Source organism: Canis aureus, chromosome 13 (genome assembly GCF_053574225.1).
Source record: "Canis aureus isolate CA01 chromosome 13, VMU_Caureus_v.1.0, whole genome shotgun sequence".
Lineage (NCBI taxonomy): Eukaryota > Metazoa > Chordata > Mammalia > Carnivora > Canidae > Canis > Canis aureus.
In genome coordinates, this window is record NC_135623.1 from 7,296,997 (window position 1) to 7,320,309 (window position 23,313).

The window sequence follows — 23,313 nt, forward strand, 5'->3', positions numbered from 1 at the left end:
ATTCTGTCCGTGCAGCAGCCGTGTGAAATGGGGACTACCGTCCTCCTCGTACAAACCATTTCTGAGGCTGCCACCTGATGTAGCCCAAGTCCCCCCCCCCCCCCTTCATTCGTTCTTAATGCTAAGGGTTCTCCTGTGGGCCCTGACGCGCCAGCACGAAACTCCCAAGTCTCTGCCCTAAATTCCGTCTAGGGATGCAGGCAGACGTTTAAACACAGGAATTTCAGTCTTGAGGATGAAGGCAGAAATTTAAACTCCCACAAACACTCTTACAGCTTCGCAAAAGCACAAAGCATTTTGGGAGTGGAGGTGGGAAGAAGGTGGGAGTGCCGACTCCAGGCACGAGGAGGTTTATGCAAAAGCCTGGAGGCAAGACGACGGGGAGGGCCTGGGGGAAATGGAAGGCAAGTAGTCGGGGTAAGGCTAGAATGAAGACCTTGGGTTATAGAGGTAGGCTGGTTCCAATTAGGAACATTTTTATTTGAAATTATCCTAAGGGCAATGGTGAAAAGGGTAATTTTAGAATTTTAAGTAGGGAGTGGCAAGATTTTTAAAAAATGGCTACTGGGTGGAAAAGGGATTGTAGAGGGACAAGATGGAAGGAAGGAGGCAGCAGGCTGGGGCAGGATGATGGAGGCTTGTCCATTCCACCTCCTAAAGATCTCTAAATGCCAAACCAGATCTCTCATTCCTCCTGCCCTGACACTAGTGCAGGCAATCATCTCTTGCTTACAGCAGGAATAGGCAAACTTTCTCAGAGAGCAAACAATTTAGGCTTTGCAGGCCAGACGATTGTGTCTCAACTGCTCAACTTTAGAGCCTGAAAGCAGCCAATCAATAAACAAGTGCACCTGTGTTCCAAAAACCGCAGCGTTGTGGACGCTGAAATTTGAATTTCATATTTTTTTTTACATATCACAAAATATTCTTTTGTTTCAACTATTTAGACACTAAAAAAACATTCTTATTCTTAGCTTAGGAGCCACTGATAAACAGGGAGTACCGTCTGACCTGTCAACCGGTCTGCTGACCCCTCACTTTAGAGCACTACTGTGCCCCCCTACCCCTGGCCAGTCTCTACCTCTTTCTTACTCTAATATCCTCCACCGCAACATCCAGAGCATTCTGAAAACATCTATCTGATCATGAGAGTCCTACTTGAAATCTTTCAGTGACTACTACCACTCTTAGGTTTGTCCAAATTTCTTATTGTGATTTACAGGACTCTGAAGGACCTCTCCAAACTGACACTTCTTTTCACATTTCCTTGTTCAACCTTCCAGGTGATCTTTTAGCCATCGCCTCCTGTGAGTTATTACATACTATTCCCTCTACATAGAACTCTCTTCCTTTCTCTCTTCTTCTCTTTTGCCTGCTTAACTCTTCATCCTTTGGGTCTTGCCTCAGATGTTATTCATTAGGAGACCCCCCCTATCCTAACACACTGTGTCGCACTATTTAAATCTTCCTCTCCTCAGACTGAGTTCCTGAAACATCTGGACTAGTACCTGACACCCAGCATCTTAGTAAGTTTGTTCTATAAATAACGTGGTGTGGAAAATGGACTGGAGAAGGTACTGGCAGCGGAGAAGTCATCTGGGCAGCTGCACCGGTAATCCGGGTGAAAAAGGCTTGCAGCAATTATGTGTATGGACAGAATAGGTGGATTCTGGAGCTGCTATTTATCTGTTCCAACTCCACATAACTTTTGACTGTTAAAAAGAAAATGCTTCCTCAGAGGCAGTTCTTCCAACACTGGGGACATTTAAAAGTGTGCCCTATAGGTTTGCGACCTTTCTTCCAAAGTAGAGTTACAAAGACACTTAGAACAATGGGAGCAGGGGATCCCTGGGTGGCTCAGTGGTTTAGCGCCTGCCTTTGGCCCAGGGCATGATCCTGGGGCCCCGGGATCAAGTCCCACATCGGGCTCCCTGCATGGAGCCTGCTTCTCCCTCTGCCTGTGTCTCTGCCTCTCTCTCTCTGGCTCTCATGAATAAATAAATAAAATCTTAAAAAAAAAAAAAATAACAATGGGAGCAGCACCTCTGTGAATAAATGAGCAATATTCCCTCTGTAACTGCTTTGAAGGGATGGCTTCTCAAACAGCAATATCAATTCTGTAAGATTTGTCTTTAAAATGTTACTTAAAAGTATCATTACTTATCCACACTAAGCCCTCTCTTCATGCTCAATGAGTATAAAGATGAGTTACATAAGAAACTAGTTTCCTTGTAGCCACCTCCATAGCCGCAGAGATGATACTGATGCCCTAGAGGATAAATAGTTCACGTCAAAATTCAACCCCTGCTCCAAGGTGGGAGCTTTCTGCTCCAAGGTTTGCTAGCCCCTTGCTAGTACACTGTCCAGCATGGTGACCAGTTTGGACAACTTCAGTGCCACCCTTAAGTGATAGGAAAGGCAAAGAGATTCATTCCAAGAATCTCCATTGCGAAATAATGTTCACCCGGTCTTCCATCTCTAACAGAGTGTGGCCCAAGAACATAGTTCCTCTCCCTAGAAAGCCCTCAATCTGTCCATAATTAACTCAAATGTTACCTCTTCCTTTCATGCTACTCCTCTACCCCCCACCCCTACAGCATACCATTGTACATACCATCCACACAACAGGTATTCCTTGAGCACGTACTAGATACTAGATACCTTTCTAGGTGCTGGGGACATAGCAACAAAACAAAACAACACAACACACCAATATTTCCTGGTTCACATTCTAATACCACACTGAATTGAAATGTGCCTAACTCCTGCCACAAGCATGGGCCACATCCTACTCATCTTGCAGCTCCTGTCCTCTCCTGCAGGACAGAGACTGGCCTAGAATGCAGATGCCAAAAGTAACTGGATTCAACTGAATGACCCATCACAAGAACATCAACTCAGGATCTCAGCTGCTCATCCTTCTTCCTCTTTCTCTAATTCCACCTTGTCTGGTTAAAGAACTCTCCACCATTAGGTCGTCCTTTCTTCACTTTGTCGCCCGAACCCTGTCTACTTAGCTATAGAGAGTTGCAAATATCTATACTGTAGGGCCTTTGTATAGCTCACCAGCTCCCTGTACCCCAATACACTGAAATGGCACTTTTAAACAGGTTCTCTTCTGTCACAGAATTCAGCTCTGCGCTACCTCTGCCACTGCCAGGAGTTGAGTCATCCCTGCCCATGAGCCAAGAGAGATGGCAAGAAATGGCTTCATGAAAGGAACACCATAGAGCTTTTTTATTTTTATTTTTTAAATATTTATTTATTCATGAGAGACACAGAGAGAAGGGGTGGGGGCAGAGACACAGGCAGAGGGAGAAGCAGGCTCCACGCAGGGAGCCCGATGTGGGACTCGATCCAGGATTTCAGGATCACGCTCTGAGCCAAAGGCAGACGCTCAACCACTGAGCCACCCTGGTGTCCCACCATGGAACTTCTTTTTTTACCCCTTGAACATTATGCTCAGTGAGGTCTTTCCATGTTGGGCCATGTCCTTTCAGGATAAGCATTTTCCAAGGCAGTTACCTTCATATCCATGTTCTTATTTGACTCTTTCAACAATGCTATGAGGTAGGTAGGTGTTATTATCCCCATTTTACAGATGAGAAGACTGAGGTTCTGAAAGGGGAAGAGAACTTCTCAAGACCTCTACTGTTTAAAAAATGACCCCAGGGGCACCTGGGTGGCTCAAGCCAGTAAGCATCTGCCTTCAGCTCAGGTCATGATCCCAGAGTCCTCTCCCTAGCTTGTGCTCTCTCAAATAAATAAAATCTTTTTAAAAGACCTCAGATTAAAACTAAGATTTGAGTAAATTATTCCCATTTCATCATGACTGAGACACATTCTACCAAATGGTCTCGGATCCAAAAATATCCCAAGTTAGTGACCTTTTTCCCACAGGCTCCAGAACCAACCAAACTGAACCTGGGAACATCCTTGGAATAAATTGTACTTATAGCCCTGGAGCTTTGCCTTCTTTGCCCAACCAGCTGGAACCAAAGAAGGGAGTGCTACAGTTGCTTGCAAGTCTGAGGCATCACCTAACCACAGGGACAGTTTGGCTCCGGTCCATGCTAGCCTCTGGCGAGAGCTAGTCCTTCTAGGTGAAGGTAAGGTGTGAGGGGACAGGCTAGACTATCATTATAATAGGTTAAAAACAACACATATAACAAAACAAAACAAAACTTTATTTACAATCGAAAATGTAAACAGTCTTGGGTTCTGAATCTGTGACACTTCCAAGGTCTCTTGATCAGAAAGGTCAGCAGCAGGCAGGGAAGCAAACACAGGGGCCAATCCAGATGATCTCCCTCAAAGCGCCACCCAGAGCAAGGGAAGGCCTACGGTGGCAGAGGTGGAGGTCTGTTAGGGATGGAAAAGAAGCAGCTCGGATGCAACTGAAGGGGACATTCCATGAGACACAACACTCCCAGCTCTTGTCTACACTCCTAACCTGCTTTTCCCCAAAGAGCAGAACTGGCCTGACTCTTGCCCACGGTCAGACCTTTGGTTCCTCATGATAAAGTTGAGAGTGTATTACACAAGAACCAAAAAGAAAGAAACTAATATTTATGGCCATGCATATAGCCTTTTATTTGCCCTTCACAAACTGTGCAGGATATGTTATCTGTAATCAAGCAGAAGAGGAAACTAGGGTCTCTCAGGGTTTATTTTTTTTTTTTTTTTTTTTTTTTTTTGTCTCTCAGGGTTTAATGGTTTGACGGTGATGGGGCTTCTTGGTCTCCTTGGCTCCAAAGTCTGTGCTTTTTGCCAGACCTCGATGGCTCTCTGTGGAGCTCTAGAACAAAGAGCAATCCTTCGTCCTTGCAGGTTTTGGTCCCAGTGTCATAGAGAAAGTAAAGTCCACACCCTCTGTTTATGGCCTTGGTAGTTAGCTTTAAGAACAGAGTGAGTACATTCAGAAACTACCCTGTCTCCCTCCCCCTACATGTGGCCACACCCCTTTCCCTTCAGGGGACAGGGAGTCCTGGTGTCAGGCGGCAGGCTCAGAAGTTTACCCCTAGGCCCCAAAGCAGAATGTATAAAACTGCGTACATGCACTTTGTCCGTCCCATGGTGCTCCAGGACCTAAGCTCTATTGTAGACCAGGTGCTGTGTGAGTCAGCGTGGTCCCTGCCTCAAGGAGTTCTGTCTAGAGAAGACCAGGCCAACAGGGGTAATGTGCCACGTTAGATGCCGTACGGAGATGGACCAAGTACTGTGCCAGCACCCAGGAAGGCACCGCTGCTGTGCCTAGACCGGAGAGATGGGAGGGACCAGGCTGGTTAGCCACATGCTCCTGGGAGCAGCTGCGAGGAACTAGGATCAGTTAAAACTCCGTATATACACAATTTTATTTCTATTATAAGATACATGCTCAATAAAGAAAGTTCAAGCATACACAGGACGATAGAAATGGGGGGAAAAAGACTCTTTGCCATCTCTACACAAGTAACTATTATTAACAGTTGGCTTAATTTCACTATAGTAATTCCTGAAACACTCAAATGTACTAAATCTTGACTTTGTCCCTTAACATTCCCTAGAAATGGGCAGCCCGGGTGGCTCAGCGCTTTAGCTTACCACCTTCAGCCCAGGGAGTGATCCTGGAGACCCGGGATCCAGTCCCGCATCGGGCTCCCTGCATGGAGCCTGCTTCTCCCTCTGCCTGTGTCTGTCTCTCTCTGTGTCTCTCATGAATAAATAAAATCTTAAAAAAATAAATAAATAAATAAATAAATAAAAAGGAAGAGTAAATGATACTCTTTCATAAAAAAAAAAAAAATTCCCTAGAAATCTGCCCCCCCCCCGATCTACGTTTCTTTTTCAGGCTACGTGGTATTTCACTGATTGGTATAGCTCAGTGTGAGACCTGATCCCTGTGATCACTACCCGGAGCTGTGCCTTTGTACTGGATTGGACTGGAATGAAGCCATTCTCCCTCCCTCTCCTTTTGGCTGGCAAGGTTTCTGTCTTTCAGGGCAGGCGACAACAGTGTCACACACCCAGCAGGCATGCAAATATTTGCTGTCAAATCTCTGGTGCTTCCTAGACCTGTATTTTCATGGGGAACCTTTTCTCTGGCCCGGACTTCTGCAGTGGACACCTCACCGACCTCAGCTTCTCCTGCACGTTGCTGCCAGAATCATCATTGGAACAAGCAAATTCAATCACAATGTCCTGCTCAGAATCTTCCAGTGGCTCCTGTTGGCCTGGTTCTTTTTGGAGGGCCAGGCAAGGCTCCTTTCTGACAATGCCCAGAGTACAATGGACTCTCACCCCAGGAGGGAACAAATGTGCATACTGCCTGAAGCCCTCTCAGGATAACATGAGTATCTCAGCCTGCCCTGATCTCACAACTGGCCCTGGCCTTCTCCAGCCTTACCCCTTACCTTTTGCTTTAAACACCTTCCTGCTTTGGCCATATGAATTAGGTGCAGTTTCCCTTACAATTCCTGCTGTTTCCTGCTTTTGTGCTTTTGCTCATGCTGTTCCCTCTGCTTGGAATGCCCTTCCGTTTTAGCCACCTGAGAAGTTCTCTTCTTTCACCTACTCAGCCAGCCAGAGCAGCATCTCTCCTGTGGTCTCCCCAGACTGGTTCAGGCAGACATAGGCATTCCAGCTTTCCTTACTTTGTTCTGAAGCCTCTAGTCCAGTGCTCTTTGCACTATAATTGTCAGTTTCCCCAAGAGACTGTGAGTTCCTTAGGGACAGGAACTGGGCTTTTCAAATTTGCAGTCTCATATGCAGCATGGGGCCCATCTTAATCCATCAGTGCGTACTGTGGAAAGAATGAAGGACCAGTCCATGTGCCACCAACATGCCTCATCATCTTCCTCTACAGGAACATATCACATCTATGGGTAATCCCAGAATGGGGGACAGTGTTTCCTAAAGCTCCACCATTCCAATAGCACCTTCGCCACTGTTCTAGCCACCACCCACAGGTTAATTAATTTTTAATCTGATCACCATTTGAATTTGAATGATGCCACACTGTTAAAAGGTACTCATCACAGCACCACCTAAAGCAGCGTTACCCATATTCCTCTGATAAGATGCACCTGAAATGCTTGTTACAAACATAGCGTCCTGGATCCTACCTCACACTCACTCACTCAAACTCTCCAGAAAAGGGATCTAGGAATTAGTAGCGTTAACAGATGACCGCAAGTGATTCGATTCTTTAGGGAATTTGGGGATGGAAGAAAGCTATCTACTGCTTGCTACAGGTACCAGGTCTGGGGATAATTGGAAGAGCAGCAATCCAGACTAGCTGGACTGCCAGAGCCCTCAGCCACTCCCCTTTCCAAGAGACTCTCAAACCAGAGGCTCCAGACCAGTCCCCAAGTAGTCCTAAGTAGCAAAGAAACTGGCCTAGACTACAGCAGGAGAATCATGAGGGCCAAGGGTCACTTAGGTATACCTAATCAAATTCATCGTAAAAAGCTTTCACAGCACCCACAGAGATAAAACCATGGTTTCTATATCTAGAGTTGTACAGAAAACTTCATGCTCACTAAAACCAAAGTCAGGACCTAAGGCAAAACACAGAAGTTCCAGGAGTGCTTCCTAGGGAGATACAGCTCATCAAGCCACCGGCACCATCTTCTATCTCCTTCCCATCTTCTTTTATTTCCAGTGCCTAGGCACAAGGCCCCATATGCATGATTTGGTGATATCTTGATTTCAATGCAGTAGATTCCTGCCGGACCAGTGCCACCAAGAAAGGATCTCCTTCTGGGTCTTTCTCATTGGAATATGGAGGCTTCTTAATTAAAAAGCAGGTTCTGTTATTCTACTATAGCCCTGCCACTCAAAGCCAGCATTAGCATCTCCTGAGTGCTGCTTAGAAATGCAAAATCTCTGGCCCTATCCAGACCCACTGAACCAGAACCAGCATTTTAACAAGATCTCCTGGTGATTCATAAGTACATTAAGGTTTGAAAAATACTGCCCAGTAGGGTTTGAAAACAGCATCTATATTAGCTGTCAACCATTATCCTGCCCCACACAACTGGAGGAATCTAAAACATTCCCATAGGAATTAGAGATGCTTGTAACTTTATAGCTGGGAAGAAAAATGATGGGAGGACAACTGTTCTCCAGGGAATTAATCTCCACTTTTCCTTTCTTCCAAATCACAGTACTGAGAAACCCAAAGTGGGGTCAGTACTGCCACCTAAATCCCTAACACCTTAAAGCTTATAATAAAGATTTTTGGTAAAGTTAAATGAGATAATTCAAGTTCTTAGCTCAGTATTTAGCACAAAAAGTATGCAATAAACGATAACTGCCATTATGATGTTGCCTCTAAGTATTAGCTATGAAAAGTTCAATTCTGAGCAAGTCAGGGGTAGGAGACTGAATTGGAGGTATCAGACTTCTATTTAATTAAAATTAAATAAAAAAATAAATAAATAAAAAATAAAATTAAATAAAAAATTCAGTCCTTCAGTCACATCAGCCACATATTTCAAGTGCTCAACTGTCACATGTGGCTGGAGCTGCATGATGGACAGCACAGATATAGAACATTTCCACCATCACAGAAAGGAATTTCTATTGGACAGTTCTGGTCTAAGAAGCCTCTGGAACGTCAAATGGACCCTGTGGAATTTATTCTGCTTGGGTTGCAGGCCAAGAAGAGAGGCTTCCATGGGGGCAAAGGTTTACATACCCTTTGCTAATAAGAGATGAGGAGGGGAGGGTTGTGATCACCACCCTCAGAAATCAAGCCCCCAACAAGGATTTCCATGAACTTTCTATAAGGGACTCAGAAAAATAAAGAAAAGAAGCCCGAAGCAAAAATTTCTAAACTCCATATTCTTTTTATCTTTGTCCTCCGGTAGTGATCAGTGGTCAATCCTTAGAAGGAAAAGGACCTAGTAGCTCAATTTAGGTTCAGCAAAGAACTAAGTGGGAGAAGGAGGGAAAAGCCAGACACTACTGAAGTAGAGCATGCTGAGCCCTAGGGACCCCTGGTACTGGCAGAAAAGAAACCTCAGGGTGTCAACTGTGCCTGAGAAGGGATCTTTTTTGGCTGGACAAGAGAGAGGACCATGTGCAGCTTCTAGGAAACACTTGTGCATGCCTGCCTCAGCATTTGCACACACCAGTTCCCTGCCTAAAATGCCTGACATTCTCCCTCTCTATTAACTCATGTAATAAATTTTTAATGAATGCCTGTAAGTGCCAGATGCTATAATACAAAATCACAGAGAGAGGTATGTATAGTTATTAAAATGGTCTGGCATTTGACTAGATCTCCACTGAGGAACAAAAGCAGAGAAAAAAAACATAAATTCTAGGTAATTTTTTAAGTATGTAAATAAAACCATAGAAATATTAGAAATAATACAAAAGACATTATGATCTGAGATATTAAGGACCTTCCTAAACAAAACAAAACCACAAAAGCCGTAAGAGAAAAGACGGATAGTTTTGACCTCATCAAAACTTAGAACTTCTGCTTAACAAAAGTTATCACCAATGTTCAGAAAACCAACACATTGCTAGTTTTTGCTTAAAATACATTCTGGACAAAATAGTTATAACATATAAAATAGAGAACTAAGGTTCAAAATTTATAACTATTCAAATCATAAGAGAAGGGTAAAATATGTTATATGCTACAAACATAGAATATTGTCAGTTTTGTTTTAGTACAAAGTAGTTTCATGTGATGGGAGAGGAAAAGTCTTCAAGACATCTGCCAAATGGAAAACAAGTGATGAACAAAATAGTGTGACGAAATTTGGGAAAAACAAAACCTCCCAAAATAAGATAGGAACAAAAAAGGCCCTGAAGGACATACATCAAACTGATAAAGCAGCTACCTCCTGGGACAGAAGTGGGATTGGATGGGGTGGGGGAGGAGAGATGATAAGGACTTGAACTGTTTTCTCAAGATTGTATTATGTTACATTTATTTATTTATTCATTCATTCATTCATTCATTTATATTTAATTTATTTATTCATGAGAGACAGAGAGAGAGAGAGAGAGGCAGAGGGAGAAGCAGGCTCCATGCAGTGAGCCCGACGCGGGACTCGATCCTGGGTCCCCAGGATCACGCCCTGGACTGAAGGTGGCACTAAACCACTGAGCCACCCGGGCTGCCCAACATTACTTTTATAACTAAAAATAAACAACCAAATGAAATATATGAATCTTCATTGAATCTTTTTTTTTTTTTTTTTTTAGAGCTATTAAAGTTACTATGTGGACATTGGGGAAGTTGGAGCATGTATGTTAAATAATATTACTGTGAAAAAAAATATTACTGTGGTCATGTAGGATGCTATTTTTAGGAGTTGTTTGCTGAAGTATTTAGGGGTAAAGTATCAAGAAGTCTTCACCTTTCGGGATGCCTGGGTGGCTCAGCAGTTGAGCCATCTGTCTTTGGCTCAGGGCGTGATCCCGGGATCTGGGATCGAGTCCCACATCGGGCTCCCTGCATGGAGCCTGCTTCTCCCTCTGCCTGTGTCTCTGCCTCTTTCTGTGTGTCTCTCATGAATAAGTAAATAAAATCTTAAAAAAAAAAAAAGTCTTCACCTTTCAAATGGGAAAGAAAGGAAGGAAAACAATGGAAGGAATGAAGGTAGAAAGGACGGGAGGAAGTAGGGAAAGAAGGGGAGCAGGAGAGAGGAGAGGCAAGAAGGTAAAGAAAGAAAACAAGTTAAAGCAAAAATGATAAGTGAGAATCTTAACCACTGGAATATCTGGGTGAAAGGCAGATAGATGGGTGTTCAGTGTATCATTCTTCCAACTTTTCTGCAGGTTTGAAAACGGAAGGAAGGAAGGAAGGAAGGAAGGAAGGAAGGAAGGAAAGAAGCAAAGCAAGGCAAAACACCACTACCCCACACCTAGCTGAAGTGATCAATGTCTCCCTTGAACTCTGATAACACTTAGCAATGTCACTCATATTACCAGTGATCACCTCGGAGAATGTGTCTTACTCCCCCCCATAAGCTCCTGAAAGACAGGCATTTTTCAGTTGTCATCCGGCAAGGAGCAGGCAGTGGCAAATATGGGTAGGAAGTGAGCCCACATGGGCTGAGAAGTATGTTGCGTTCACTTATGAGGCTGGCAGATACAAAGTCAGGGCCTGGAAATGAGCATCAGTTCTGAGGAGAAGCGTGACAGCTGTGCTCCAGGCGGCCCAGGCTGCTCCCAGCAGGGAGTTGCTGGGGGGGGGAGGGAGGGGGGAGGCGGGGTGGGGGGAGGAGGGGGGAGGCGGGCGGGGGGGGGGGGCGGAGGAGGCAGGTCCTTCCAGCAGGAGCCCTGAATGGAAGGAACTACAGTCGGGCAGTACTGTCGGAGACTGCCTACTGCTTCTCAGGTTGATACTTTGTAAACCACCAAGTGGTAGAAAAGTAAAAACACCCCAATAACCCTTCCTCTTTTGATCCTTACAATGAGCCCGAGATAGCTATTGTCCCCATTTGACAGATGAGGAAAACAGGCTCAGAAAGGAAGGTGATTTCCCCAAGGTCACAGAGACAGGAGACGGGCTCAATCTCATGCTCTCATGTTTCAAGTGTGAAGTTCCTTCCACTAGATCATGCTGTCTTCACTGGGGACTCCTAACCAGGAGGAGAAAGACACACGTACCTGATGATCAGTCTTGCTCTGGACTACATCTCCCCACACTGTGAGATTACCACAGGTAGCTTGGGCTTATTGTTGGGGCCTGTGGGAACATTCTAGGAGAGAAAGCACAGTGGAGATTCATGTACTCAGACACAAGCTCACCAAACATTTACTGATGTCTGTCAGCCCCTGTGCTCTGGATTGAGGACTCAGGGACTGAAAGGATAACAATCCACATCCTAGCAGAAGGGTAAAGATAATCCAGATCAAAGAGAAAATGTACTACAGTTTAAAAAAAAATATCAAACCTATGATATGTAACAAGGCAATAAGTTATAAGACAGAGTTTATACAACAGGGCAGAGGAAGCAACCACTGCTTCAGCAGGTCAGGAAGGATTCACACCACAGGAGATATCTGAGCTGGGCCTAGAAGGAGGCAGTGGATCCAAAGAGGAGGAAAAGAAAGGAGAAGGGCATTCCAGTAGAGGAAACAGCATGAGCAAACGCTCAGGGGCAGGAAGGAGCCAGAGGCAGGAATGTGTATGGCACATTTAGAGAAGAGCTAGTAGCCTGAGGAGGCTGTAATATGGAGGCAGTAGAGGCAGAAGGGGCTGTGCAGAGGTGGCAGGAACGAGGTCATGAAGGATCTTGGATCCACTGTAGGATCTTATCAAGGAGGTGAAAGGGCTGTCAGAGGCCAAACTTCGGTGTGCACTAGAGATGCAAAGCTGCAGGCTGAAAACACAGGGAGGCAGGGGCCACGTACTCCTCCCTCTTCCTGAGGGAGCCCACGTAACTGGAGGTGGTCAGGCCCGGGCCTCACACACTCGGCTCCTAGACCAGAACGGACGAGATACAGGAAATCAGAACATGACTCACCTCAATCTTTCGCATCACTAGAAGTCCATCAATGATCTTTCCTGTAGGAAGAATAAGAGCTAGACTTTATTATTCTCATTTGCGTAGCACTTTCCAGCTTCTGATGCCCACTGTTAGCCATCATCTCATTTGACCCTCCTCCTACCATCAGAAAATTGGGACCTGATGGAAGTGAAATGATTTGCCCAAGGTCACAGGTAAGAGGTTACAGAGCGCTAGGTCTGAGCGACTGCAGAGCCCTACCATACCATGCTGCCTCCGCATGGCGTTTCTTCAGTGATACCATCTGGGTTTCCCTCCCAGACACACAGATCAGCCAAGTGGTCACACACTCTATCACACAGCCCCTCCGCCCTTCCCTTTAGTGCTCCAAGCACATGTCCTCCCCACCTCCCACCACCTCCACCTTCCCAGACCAGTTATATCAGCTGAGCCCTCTTGGGCTTAGAGCCTGGGGACTGGCTCCTTTGGAAGTCCCACTCCGTGTGAATGGGGCCTGGACTCTGGGACAGGAATAGCACTCACCAAACACTACGTGCTTCCCATCCAGCCAATCACATTTAGAACAGGTGATGAAGAACTGGCAGCCATTTGTACTGGGACCACTGTTTGCCTGACAGAAACCAAGTACATCTCCAGTGAGTTTTCCCGGCCACGCTAGCCGAAGGATAAGATTCCCAAAAGAGCCTGTAGCCTTGATTCCTTTCTTTCAGCAAACCTTACTGAATATCTACTATAAGCCAGGTCTCCGGAGCTAGGATCCAAGGACATAAACAGGATACATAATCACTGCCCTCAAGGAGCTAGATCCTTGAATCAAGGCACAGTTCTCCTGCAGTGTGAATTTGTATGTATGTATTTATTTATTTATTTAGTGTGAATTTTTAAAGTGGGAACAACTGTTCATGGGACCTGATTTGCTGTATTTAATCCAATATTGGTTATACCTGGATTATAGTTACAAATTAGATACCACTGAGAAAAAGCCTGTTGCCTATGCCATAAGCTCTTTTGTCTGAATAGCTTTGTACTGCACCGTGACAACGGTAATAAATGCCTTTAAGAAAATGCAAGAAATTGCTAAGCTAGTGCCATGCTAGAAAAAGACTACATTTAATCAATGATGTTTGCTTTTTACAGCTACACCCAAAATCCTTATTGAATTTTACAGGAGCAAGAATTTTTTAAATTGAGAATCTGAAAGTCTCTACCTGTATCCTCCCTTGAAAATTTTTTTTTTTTTAATTTTATTTATTTATGATAGAGAGAGAGAGAGGCAGAGACACAGGCGGAGGGAGGAGCAGGCTCCATGCACTGGGAGCCCGACGTGGGATTCGATCCCAGGTCTCCAGGATCGCGCCCTGGGCCAAAGGCAGGCGCTAAACCGCTGTGCCACCCAGGGATCCCCTGAAATTATTTCTATATCATTACATTTCATAATGTGTTATAAAAGAAGAGGCTATTATTACGTACGATGCAGAGGGATAATTTCTAGGGTGATATTTGACTTTCTAATGAAGTGTACTTTTGTACTTTACATGCTAGTATCCCCAAATTGCCTTTAATACACTAAATTCAGGCTTTTGTACATCGACAAGTTACCTTTCAGTAGCACTGCCTTGCAACAAGGTCTATGTGAACATTTTATTGCATACTTCTTTTGTTTTGGAAAAAAGGAGTAGAAAGTGGAAAACAGAGTACTATTAAAAGCACAGGTCTCGTAAGATTAACATGACGGAGACAGGACTGGAAATAATGACATAGGCCACTAGCAGTAATTGGACGCTGCGTGGATTTAAATTGGTTAATTCTGTGCTCAGCTGTGTAGGGATAAAAGTGTGTATGAAATACATTCACAACACTGTCTAGGGGAACGTGCTCACTACCTCACTGAGGATTTTTAGTTATATTTAGAAATGCCCCACGTAAGATGAGGCTACTTTTGGGTTTTCTGCGTGTATTTAGAACAGCTCATTGCACGAAAGCAAGGGAATGCCTAAGCCAGTCACAGAGGGCACACATTGTGCAATGAGGGACAGACTTCTCAGGGCTCCCAAATCTCTGCTTCCTTCTTTCCACCTAACAACCAACCAGTCAATCAATCTACCTTGCTGCTTGGCGTATGAACATTTATTAGCAAACAAACCAGAGAACCATCATATACATTTTATAGCTCAGGAGACGCTCTCTGTCCTCAGCCACTCATTAATTCATTCTCAGGCAGGTCTGCTTACTGCTTTCGAGAATAAGCTCTGGAGCCAGATGATGACCTAGCTGGAATCCCAGCTCCACCACAGACTGTGTGACCTTAGTTTAGTCACATACCCTCTCTGGGCCTCGGGATCCTCATTTATACCTATCTCAAAGGGATGCTGAGAGGATTAAAATGAATTAATGCAAATACAGTGCTTTTTGAGCAACTGGCCAATAAATGTTAGCCATCATGCTGATGATCTTTTGGTCATTCATCGGTATCTGCTCCACGCCTTTCTGTCTCAAGTAGTAGGGCTTCAAGACCACTGAGGCCCAGTCCCTGCCCTTAAGGAACTTACGATTTAGAGGAGGATGGAAACAAAAACAGTTCTGCACATGATTTGTGATAGCACAACTTCACCAGTGTCAGCTTGAGGGAGCAGACACGGTTTCCTTCCATTTTTCTGACTCCTCCATAGATGCTAACATAGGGGCATGCCCATAGAGGGTTCCAGCCCTCCTAGCAAAGATCCAAGCCTACCTAAGCTCCTCCTGCAGCATTTACCCGTGATTACCCAGCCTGGCTTTCCAAAAATGGGGCTTGCACAGTTTGCTGGTCTGGTCTTGCCCAATTCTCATGGTAGCATCCTGACTAGCTTCCCTGCGCTCACCTCCATATTCCCATCTGCCACTCACCCCGCAGCCAGGAGCTTCATCCTAAATCACAAAGTTTATTGACCCTGTTCAAAAAAGCGTATGGCTCTCCATAAACTATGCAAGAAACTCCAGACACTTCATCTTTACTTTCATTTAAAACCCTTAAGGAGCTAGACCCACCTGCCTCTCCAGGGGTCTCTACTGGCCCTTCCCTCTCCCATTCATAAGAGATGTTCTCATCCTTCCTCACCTTCAGCCCCTTGACTGCCACCCTGCTATTTCACACCACCTTCCTCTGAAGCCTGACCCCTGAAGTACTTACTCTCATGCTACGGGGCCCTCCCAGTACTTTTACATACCCGGGGGAGCCCTTATATCAACAGGCAGTAGTGTGAATTATACTACACTGGGCTTGTCATTTTGCATGAGTATTGCCCCATTAGATGTTAAGTGTCAGAAGGGCAGGGATCAGGTCTGTACCAGAGCACCGTACACTCGTCTGAAACAGACTGGGTGTCGGAAAACCTTCACTTGATGAATGCCTGCCTAAATAAGTGGAAGGTTATGCAAGTGAGCACAGAGCGAGTGCCTGGAAATACTAGATCAGGGAGAGCAAGACTAGAGACCCTGCCAGGGAAATGGGTGATGAGGGAAAGCAGGGAGGGGATTCAAGAATGAGAGGAATGCAAGGTGGGATGAGTAAGGAAAAATTAGGGCAGGATGAGTAAGAGGAAGACGAGGGAGTGAGCATGCAGCAGAGTGAGCAGGAGTGGGATAGATAAGGCATGGAGCTGAGAAAGGGGAGGGAGAGATGGGAGGGGGTAGAAAGGGTGCTCAGGGAGCAGGAGAGGTCAGTGAGCCCAGAGGAGGACCAGCCAGGAGGTGGCATGAGTGGGAAGGTGTCTTGGGAATCCTGGTGGATGGAGTGCCAAGTGCATGGATGTTGGGCCTAAAGGAGAACTGGCTGTGTTCTGAGCAACAGGGTTGGATGCCAAGCTGCATATCCTGGCTCAGACAAAGGTAAGAAAACACACATCAGAGTTCAATTTTGGTTTCCCAGATTGCTAGGGGGCCCAGCTGAACAAAACCAAAGCCAACTGGGAAAGGAGGTGAAGCAGAGGTCAGTCCTGGGACAAGCAAGAGAAGAGTTTGCTTTGATCCTAAGAGACATCACTGGGCTCAAAAGGGGCCCAGAAACCTGCTGCATACAAATCTAATCCAAAACCTTGACTGGGTGGGCAGCCTGGGTGGGTCAGGAGTTTAGTGCCGCCTCCAGCCCAGGGCCTGATCCTGGAGACCCAGGATCAAGTCCCACATCAGGCTCCCTGCATGGAGCCAGCTGCTCCCTCTGCCTGTGTCTCTGCCTCTCTCTCTCTGTGGGTCTCTCATGAATAAGTAAATAAAAATCTTAAAAAAACAAAAAACCAAAAATCTTGACTGGACCTCACTTACCATGGAAAGCAGGCCTGGAGCTGAGTGTCTAAGTTTAAAATTTTCATCTGCAAATGGCCCCCGGTAAATACTGGCAACTCCAGTACCATCTCCCTGAGCAGAGAGAAAGGAAGTGTTAGCAAGTTTTGAGTGTTGGGCATCCCCTGAAGCCCAAAGGAGGAATGCTGCTGCACCACAGCAACACTCTTCAGGTATACTCTTCCTCTTGAAGGTCCCTTTGAGAACCACACCTCTTTGACCCCATTGTACAATCAAAGCCACCCCCATACAAGGCACCTGCAGCCCAGAGACTGGCCAGGGCACTGCATAGATTGGGTCCAACAGGTCACAGCTAGACTTCTAAAAGTTCGGTTTAGACAGAGGCAAAGTAGGGAACAATAGTACAACCATCATGTACATAATCCTTGCCACTCCTGAAGACTCTTATGCCTGGAGTCAAATAAAATTACCCACTTAACTGACCACTATCCCTACCTCCCCAACCTATGCAAGTGGGTGGGTTCTTGGAAGTCTAGTCTATACAGATACTACTACCCTCCCGATCAGAGCTGATTGGTCCAGGGGAGGATGCCCAAACAATGCAGGACCAACTAAAGTTCCTTCTCTGGGAATCGGGAAAGAGGACTGATGCTTCCCTTCAAGGTTGACTTTATCATGTAAACCTGGAAGCTAGCAGTGACCATCTTCTGTAAAGCGGACTAGAGAACAGAAAGAGAAGGTAACATACAGGTCCAGAGAGCACTGGAGAAACAGAAATAAAAGGAGTGCCTCGGTTCCATATGGCTTTCCAGTTTTTAGACCTGTTTCTTCCTTTGGGTTTCATGAAACACCTTATCATAAATTCCCAATTTCTGCTTAAACTAGTTTTATCAGCATTATCTCTTTGCTCTTTCAGTAATCACACGGAATAAGCACTAACATCTTCCTCATTTTTCAGCGGAGTCGACTTAAATCAGGGTAATAAAGCAACTAGACCACAGTCATATTTGCAGTACCATAAGCAGAATCCCTGGGGTCTAAAGGTAATATTGAGAAGGTGCCAAAAGACAAATCTCTTCCAGCCAGTAAGGAAAAAGAATATTGGGTGCATGGCAGAAAGGGAAAGCACCGACCTAGGGCAGAATCAAGGGGCCCTTATTGAGGCAAAGATTACCAAAGGGGATTAACATAAGCCAGAGATGGAAAAAAACTGTCAAAATCGAACCTTTATTTGGTTAAAAATTACTAAAACCAAGCTCTGTGTAGTGGAAAGATCTGGATGTGAGTTCCAGATCAATCCTTTATGAGCTGGGAAAGTCACTTCATATCACTGAGCATCACTTCTCTCAACTATCAAGTTAAGATGGAATCACCTGCTCTCTACACTGCTGCCATGAAGATCCAATCAGAAGAGACCCTGCAATTGACACAGCACTATATACATGTGAGCTATTATACCTTTAACTCCTACATATATACAGAAGAGAAACCAGTTCACTTCCAATTTCCCAATAAACCTGGGGGACAGACCACTGCCCACATCCTTCTCTACAATTATGCGATCTATTGCTCTCCAGGAGCCAGAGTAGGGAAAATAACAAAAATTAATTCTCAGGGGATCCCTGGGTGGCTCAGCGGTTTGGCGCCTGCCTTTGGTCCAGGGTGTGATCCTGGAGTCCCGGGATCGAGTCCCACGTCGGGCTCCTGGCATGGAGTCTGCCTCTCTCTCTCTCTCTCATAAATAAATAAATGTTTAAAAAAAAAATTCTCAGAGCAAACAATAGGCAGTGGCTTAAAAATTAAATAGATACATATTAAAAAAAAAAGCTAACTTAAATTTTTAACAATTGTAGATTGATCAAATAAATTTGTTATCTATTCATAATGGGATATTACATAGCTATTATATCGTGACTTAATGACAAAGAAAATGTAGACAATTATTAAGCATAAAAAAATTAAAATGTATACATGATCTTAAGTCTGCTAAAAATTATATTTGATATACATACATATGTAACAATAAGACTGGCAGCTATAAACTAAAATGCCAAGAATATATTCCTTGAAAAGCAAGACTCCTTGAGAGATGATTTTCTTTTTTGCACTTCTGCAACCAAAAAATAATTATTAAAACAAATACATATTCTTGGTCCAACTCTAGAAGGTCTCAAATCCTACTTCTGCTTCTTGTTCATTCTATTTTTTCTTTCCTAAGAGTGGCACCAAACAACTGTTTCTTGACACTCAGCCTTCTGGCTGACCGACTATATTGTCTGATCCTGGAGCTATCGGCAAGTGACTGGATGTGCCTGGCAATGACCAGTAAGAAGCTGGTCTTGTCCCTGTTAAGACAATACAGCAACACAGGAGCCTATGGGAAGGAAGGAAGGAAGGAAGGAAGGAAGGAAGGAAGGAAGGAAGGAAGGAAGGAAGGAAGGAAGGAAGGAGGGAGGGAAGGAGAAAGAGAGAGAGAGAAAGAAAGAAACAAAGAAAGAAAGAGAAAAAGGATGAAAAGGAAGAAAAGAGGAAGAAAGGGCAGAGAATAGATTTTTAGCCCTTCTTACCAGGTACCACAAAGTATACAGTTGCCCAGGCCCTACTACCATCAGTGGAAGCCAGGGGTTGCAAACTTGCCCTCCAGGGGCAAGTGACATAAGTAAGGGAAGCAGGTGGTAGTGACTGAGGTGAAATGGCAAGGACAGACCCTGATTAAAGGAACAGTTATTTGATTCTAAACCATTGCTGCTACATGAGAAACACAGGCCAAGTGCACACCTGTTTTCCATTCTTTAAAGAGAAAGCAAAACTCTGGAATTTTCTGGTGAAATGTCCCAGTTTTACAACATCACACACATGAAACAACGTGTATCTAAAAGTCTGGTTCACCTAAAATCTGCCACTTTGTAACCTTTCCTAGACAGGAAGGAAGTCTTTAAAAATTCCTCAAAGTTTAACTAAATAAATATACATAAGAAGGAGAAAGACATCTCCCAAGACTCAAGAAAATAGCAACATGACTAACCAAATGATATTAATAAGACCACAGACATGCACACAAGTGGTTGGTTAAGAACAAAAGTAGATTTAAGAAGAAGAGATATGGTTTATTCAGCACCTTCCAGAGTCAGAGGAAGGCGAAGAGGCTTGGTATGAGAGACACATACAGTCTAGTCACAAGAAAGTCCATTAATCGCAGCGAAGAGCCATTCTACTGGGCCCCGCTAGTAAATAGAGGAAACATCCTTCCAGAATGATCTACCTCTGTTGCTCTGATTCTTTGCCCACTAAATCGGTTTCTGATGAAAAACTCAGCTTTCCAGGCATGTGCAAATAGGACATAAGCATTTAGCTCACTGAAAGAGAACTTACTGCCATTTAGAAAACAAAACAAAACAATTGCATCTGATTTCTACCCAAGTTTCATGTGACTGACTAGTTTGCATCTCTCATGGATCATCTATAGGCATGCTGGGAAAGTTAGCTTCTGGCCCTAAAAGGCTGATTTGGAAGTCAGTGACTCAATCAGGGTGCTGATGTCTGTCACCTAATGGTATAAAGAGTGGAAGCCAGCAACTCTAAAGGACATTCCTGTCACCCCTCTTCCTCATCAAACTTGGTTATTGTTTCAAGCCTCAGGACTGGACTCCGTAGCAAAAAAAATAGTAGCAACAGCAGTAATAAAAACCAATATTCCTACAGGTCTTTATTAGCAAAGAAATAATACTTACATTAACAAAATCCCCACCCTGGATCATGAAATCTTTTATGACCCTGAAACAGAGAATAAAGCATCCTGAGAGAAGGTTCTGTCATTTAGAAAAACATTGACGTACTCATTATACTTTAGATTAACACTGATTTAAAAATAAAACGTTTTTTAAACTTTGGTGTTTTGTTTTTTTTTTTAAAGACTTTATTTATTTATTCATGAGACAGAGGGAGAGAGGTGGGGGGGCAGAGACACAGGCAGAGGGAGAAGCAGGCTCCATGCAGGGAGCCTGACGTGGGACTCGATCCGGGGTCTCCAGGGTCACGCCCTGGGCTGAAGGCGGCGCTAAACCGCTGAGCCACGCGGGCTGCCTCCTTTTTAAAGAATGTTCTGCTCTAAAAAAAAAAAAGTAAGAAATTACAGGGCAGCCCGGGTGGCTCAGTGGTTTCGTGCCTGCCTTCGGCCCAGGGTGTGATCCTGGAGACCCCGGATCAAGTCCCGCGTCCGGCTCTCTGCATGGAGCCTGCTTCTCCCTCTGCCTGTGTCTCTCATGAATAAATAAATAAAATCTTAAAAAAAAAAAAAAAGTAAGAAATTACTTTTTTAGAAAGTAATTCTAAAATCCTGCAGGATGGTTTGCCAAGCCTTACCTGTGGAAGGTGCTCCCTTTGTATCCTATCGGAACCCCATCTTTTCTATAACCAAAAAGAAAGAGACTTGGAATGACGACAAGTAATGACAGGTCTTCCCAGCTTCCCACACACTCGAGCCAAGAGACTCTCTAAAGGTGGTGGGGAGGAGAGAGATAAAGGAGGCAAATGAACTGAAGACAGACCCTTGGGGTATTAACCTACTACCGGCACCAGCAATCATTCAAGGCCTACGGGCGTGGTTCCCCAAAACCCCACTGCGGCCCCGGGGCACCCTTCAGGAGCGAGCAGACGAGTCAACCACGTCTGAGAGACTGACCTGAATTCTCCAGTGCAGAACTGCCTGAAAGGGAAAAGAGGGGATGCTTCAGTCTCGGTGACCCCACAGCGGGGGGCGCTCCTGGCGCAGAGGGGCGGGGAGGGGAGCGCGGCCTGAGCCCCCCGCGGGCCCGCCGGCCTCGACACCCAGAATTACGATGAACTGAGATGGGAAGGGTAAAAACGGGGACAATTCGGAGCTCCGATCTCAAGGGCGGGGAGCGGGCCGCCACGCAGGCCCGGTCCGGCTCCCGGTTCCGATGAGCATCCCCTTACCTAAAATTCTCGGCCGTCTTCGGCACAACGTCTGCAAAGAGCTCGATCTTCATGCGGCCGACCTCCTGCAGGCGGCGGGACACGGTCAGAAGGCCTCAGCGAGCAGGGATCCGGGGGGGCGGCCCGGTCCCCCCCGCCCCCCGGCGGGGCGCTGGGATGCGCGAGACGACTCCTCTCCCTCCCGAGCCCCCCGCCCCGCAGGTCGGTAGGTCCCGGTCCAGCTTCGCCTTCTGGCTTCCCGAGTCCGCTATCCCCGGGTGCGGGAGACCCTCCTGGCCGGGCCTGGAACCTCACCTGGCCGCCGATGCTGACATCAAAGAACACCACGGGATTGACGGGGCTTGAATTTGCCACCGCCATGGCTCCGACCCGGAAGCAGTAGCCGCAGGCACCGGTTCCGGCGAACCCGAGCCCCGATTTCCGGGGCTTCTACTCGCCGGCGCAGGCGCAGGCAGAGCCACCCGAGGCCAGGCCCCGCCCCCCGGAAGTCCCGCCCCGCTGCGGAGCGCTCCCGGCCTCCGGCGCCGAAACTGGGCGTCGCGGAAGTGGGCGGGGCCAAGGCCTCCGAGCCGACGTACACGCCGCGTCTTTCCCCCTCCGCTCAGTGTGCGCCGCGGCGGCGCGGGAGGCGGTGGGTCTTAGGTGCTGGACCCTGAGCGCTCGGGTTAAGCCGGAACCGGAGTTCTGGTTCTCGCGAGCTGCCCCTCTTGTCACCTACAGTTCATTCCTGCTGGAGCTTTTTGTTTTTTTCCCCCTTTTAAAGATTTTACTTATTTAATCACGAGAAAGAGCGAGGCAGAGACACAGGCAGAGGGAGAAGCAGGGTCCATGCAGGGAGCCCCACGTGGGACTCGACCCCGGGTCTCCAGGGTCACACCCTGGGCTGAAGGCAGGTGCTCAACCGCTGAGCCACCTGCCCCCAGCTAGAGCTTTTAAAAAGAACCTGCTTATAGATCATTCCTGGCCTCCCATCCTTAGCTCTAGTGCCTACTATTGAGTAGCCCATAGTGAGGATCCAATAAATAGATTCAATGAATTGAGTGAAAAAAGGTGACCTTGGGCAAGGCTTAGAGTCACAGCCTGTATCTGATATCATAGCTATTGTGTCCTATATCCTTTGATCATCCTTTTTGGCCAGTTGTCTGCGGAAGCAGGGGTTACATGTAAAAACTCAATGTCTCAACTTAATGGTGTCTTTTTTATTTTTAGTTACTTTTCCTTTCCCCTTGGTATCCTTCTCTATCTCCAACTGAAGAGGGAGAAGAAAGAGTCCGAGGAGAGTAGGAGGGAGAGGAGCAGGATGGGAAGAAAGAACAGCAGGAGTCACCCTTCAGTATAGTTTATACCAACTATTCTAAAATAATTTTTTTTTAATTGGTAATATCCAATGTTGATGAGGTTGTGGAAAAACCAGTGCTAGTGAAAATCAATGATGATGCCTAGCATTTGTTAAGCAGCTACTAAGTTCTAAATACACATTTCATTTACTTTGGTCCTCACAACTCTATGGGACAGGAATGACTACTGTTCCCATTTATGGATCAAGAAATTGAGGCTTAGAGAGGTTGACCATAGGGGCACCAGTGGCTCAGTCGATTAA

At 45.7% G+C, this 23,313-nt stretch overlaps 1 protein-coding gene across 4 annotated transcripts; it reads right to left on the bottom strand.

Moving 5' to 3' along the window:
• Positions 1-4,166: 4,166 nt before the first annotated feature.
• PPIH (peptidylprolyl isomerase H) lies at positions 4,167-22,165 on the bottom strand. 4 transcript variants are annotated; one of them, XR_013350156.1, is made up of 10 exons: positions 22,008-22,152; positions 21,439-21,462; positions 21,120-21,250; positions 20,489-20,531; positions 16,779-16,871; positions 13,002-13,089; positions 12,477-12,517; positions 11,617-11,708; positions 5,056-5,253; positions 4,167-4,362 (listed from the first exon to the last, which is right to left on the bottom strand). XR_013350156.1 is itself a non-coding variant. In XM_077844458.1 (10 exons), exons 1-9 carry the CDS (start codon positions 22,071-22,073, stop codon positions 11,640-11,642), a joined length of 534 nt encoding a protein of 177 aa, XP_077700584.1. In that variant the 5' UTR covers positions 22,074-22,165; the 3' UTR covers positions 4,167-4,362; positions 11,617-11,639. The 4 variants fall into 4 exon arrangements, 3 of the variants coding, with proteins under 3 accessions (XP_077700584.1, XP_077700583.1, XP_077700585.1); XM_077844458.1 differs by lacking the exon at positions 5,056-5,253 and adding an exon at positions 21,714-21,778 and having other exon boundaries at positions 21,120-21,164; positions 22,008-22,165; XM_077844457.1 differs by lacking the exon at positions 5,056-5,253 and having other exon boundaries at positions 22,008-22,145.
• Between the last annotated feature and the right edge of the window lie 1,148 nt (positions 22,166-23,313).

Coding starts and splice junctions, on each gene's coding strand:
- PPIH (XM_077844457.1), bottom strand. CDS start 22,073: ATGGCGGTGGCAAATTCAAGCCCCGTCAATCCCGTGGTGTTCTTTGAT. Junction 20,532..21,119: donor AAAGGGAGCACCTTCCACAG/GTAAGGCTTGGC, acceptor TCTCTGTTTCAG/GGTCATAAAAGATTTCATGA. Junction 11,709..12,476: donor TAGTGATGCGAAAGATTGAG/GTGAGTCATGTT, acceptor TTTCTCTCCTAG/AATGTTCCCACAGGCCCCAA.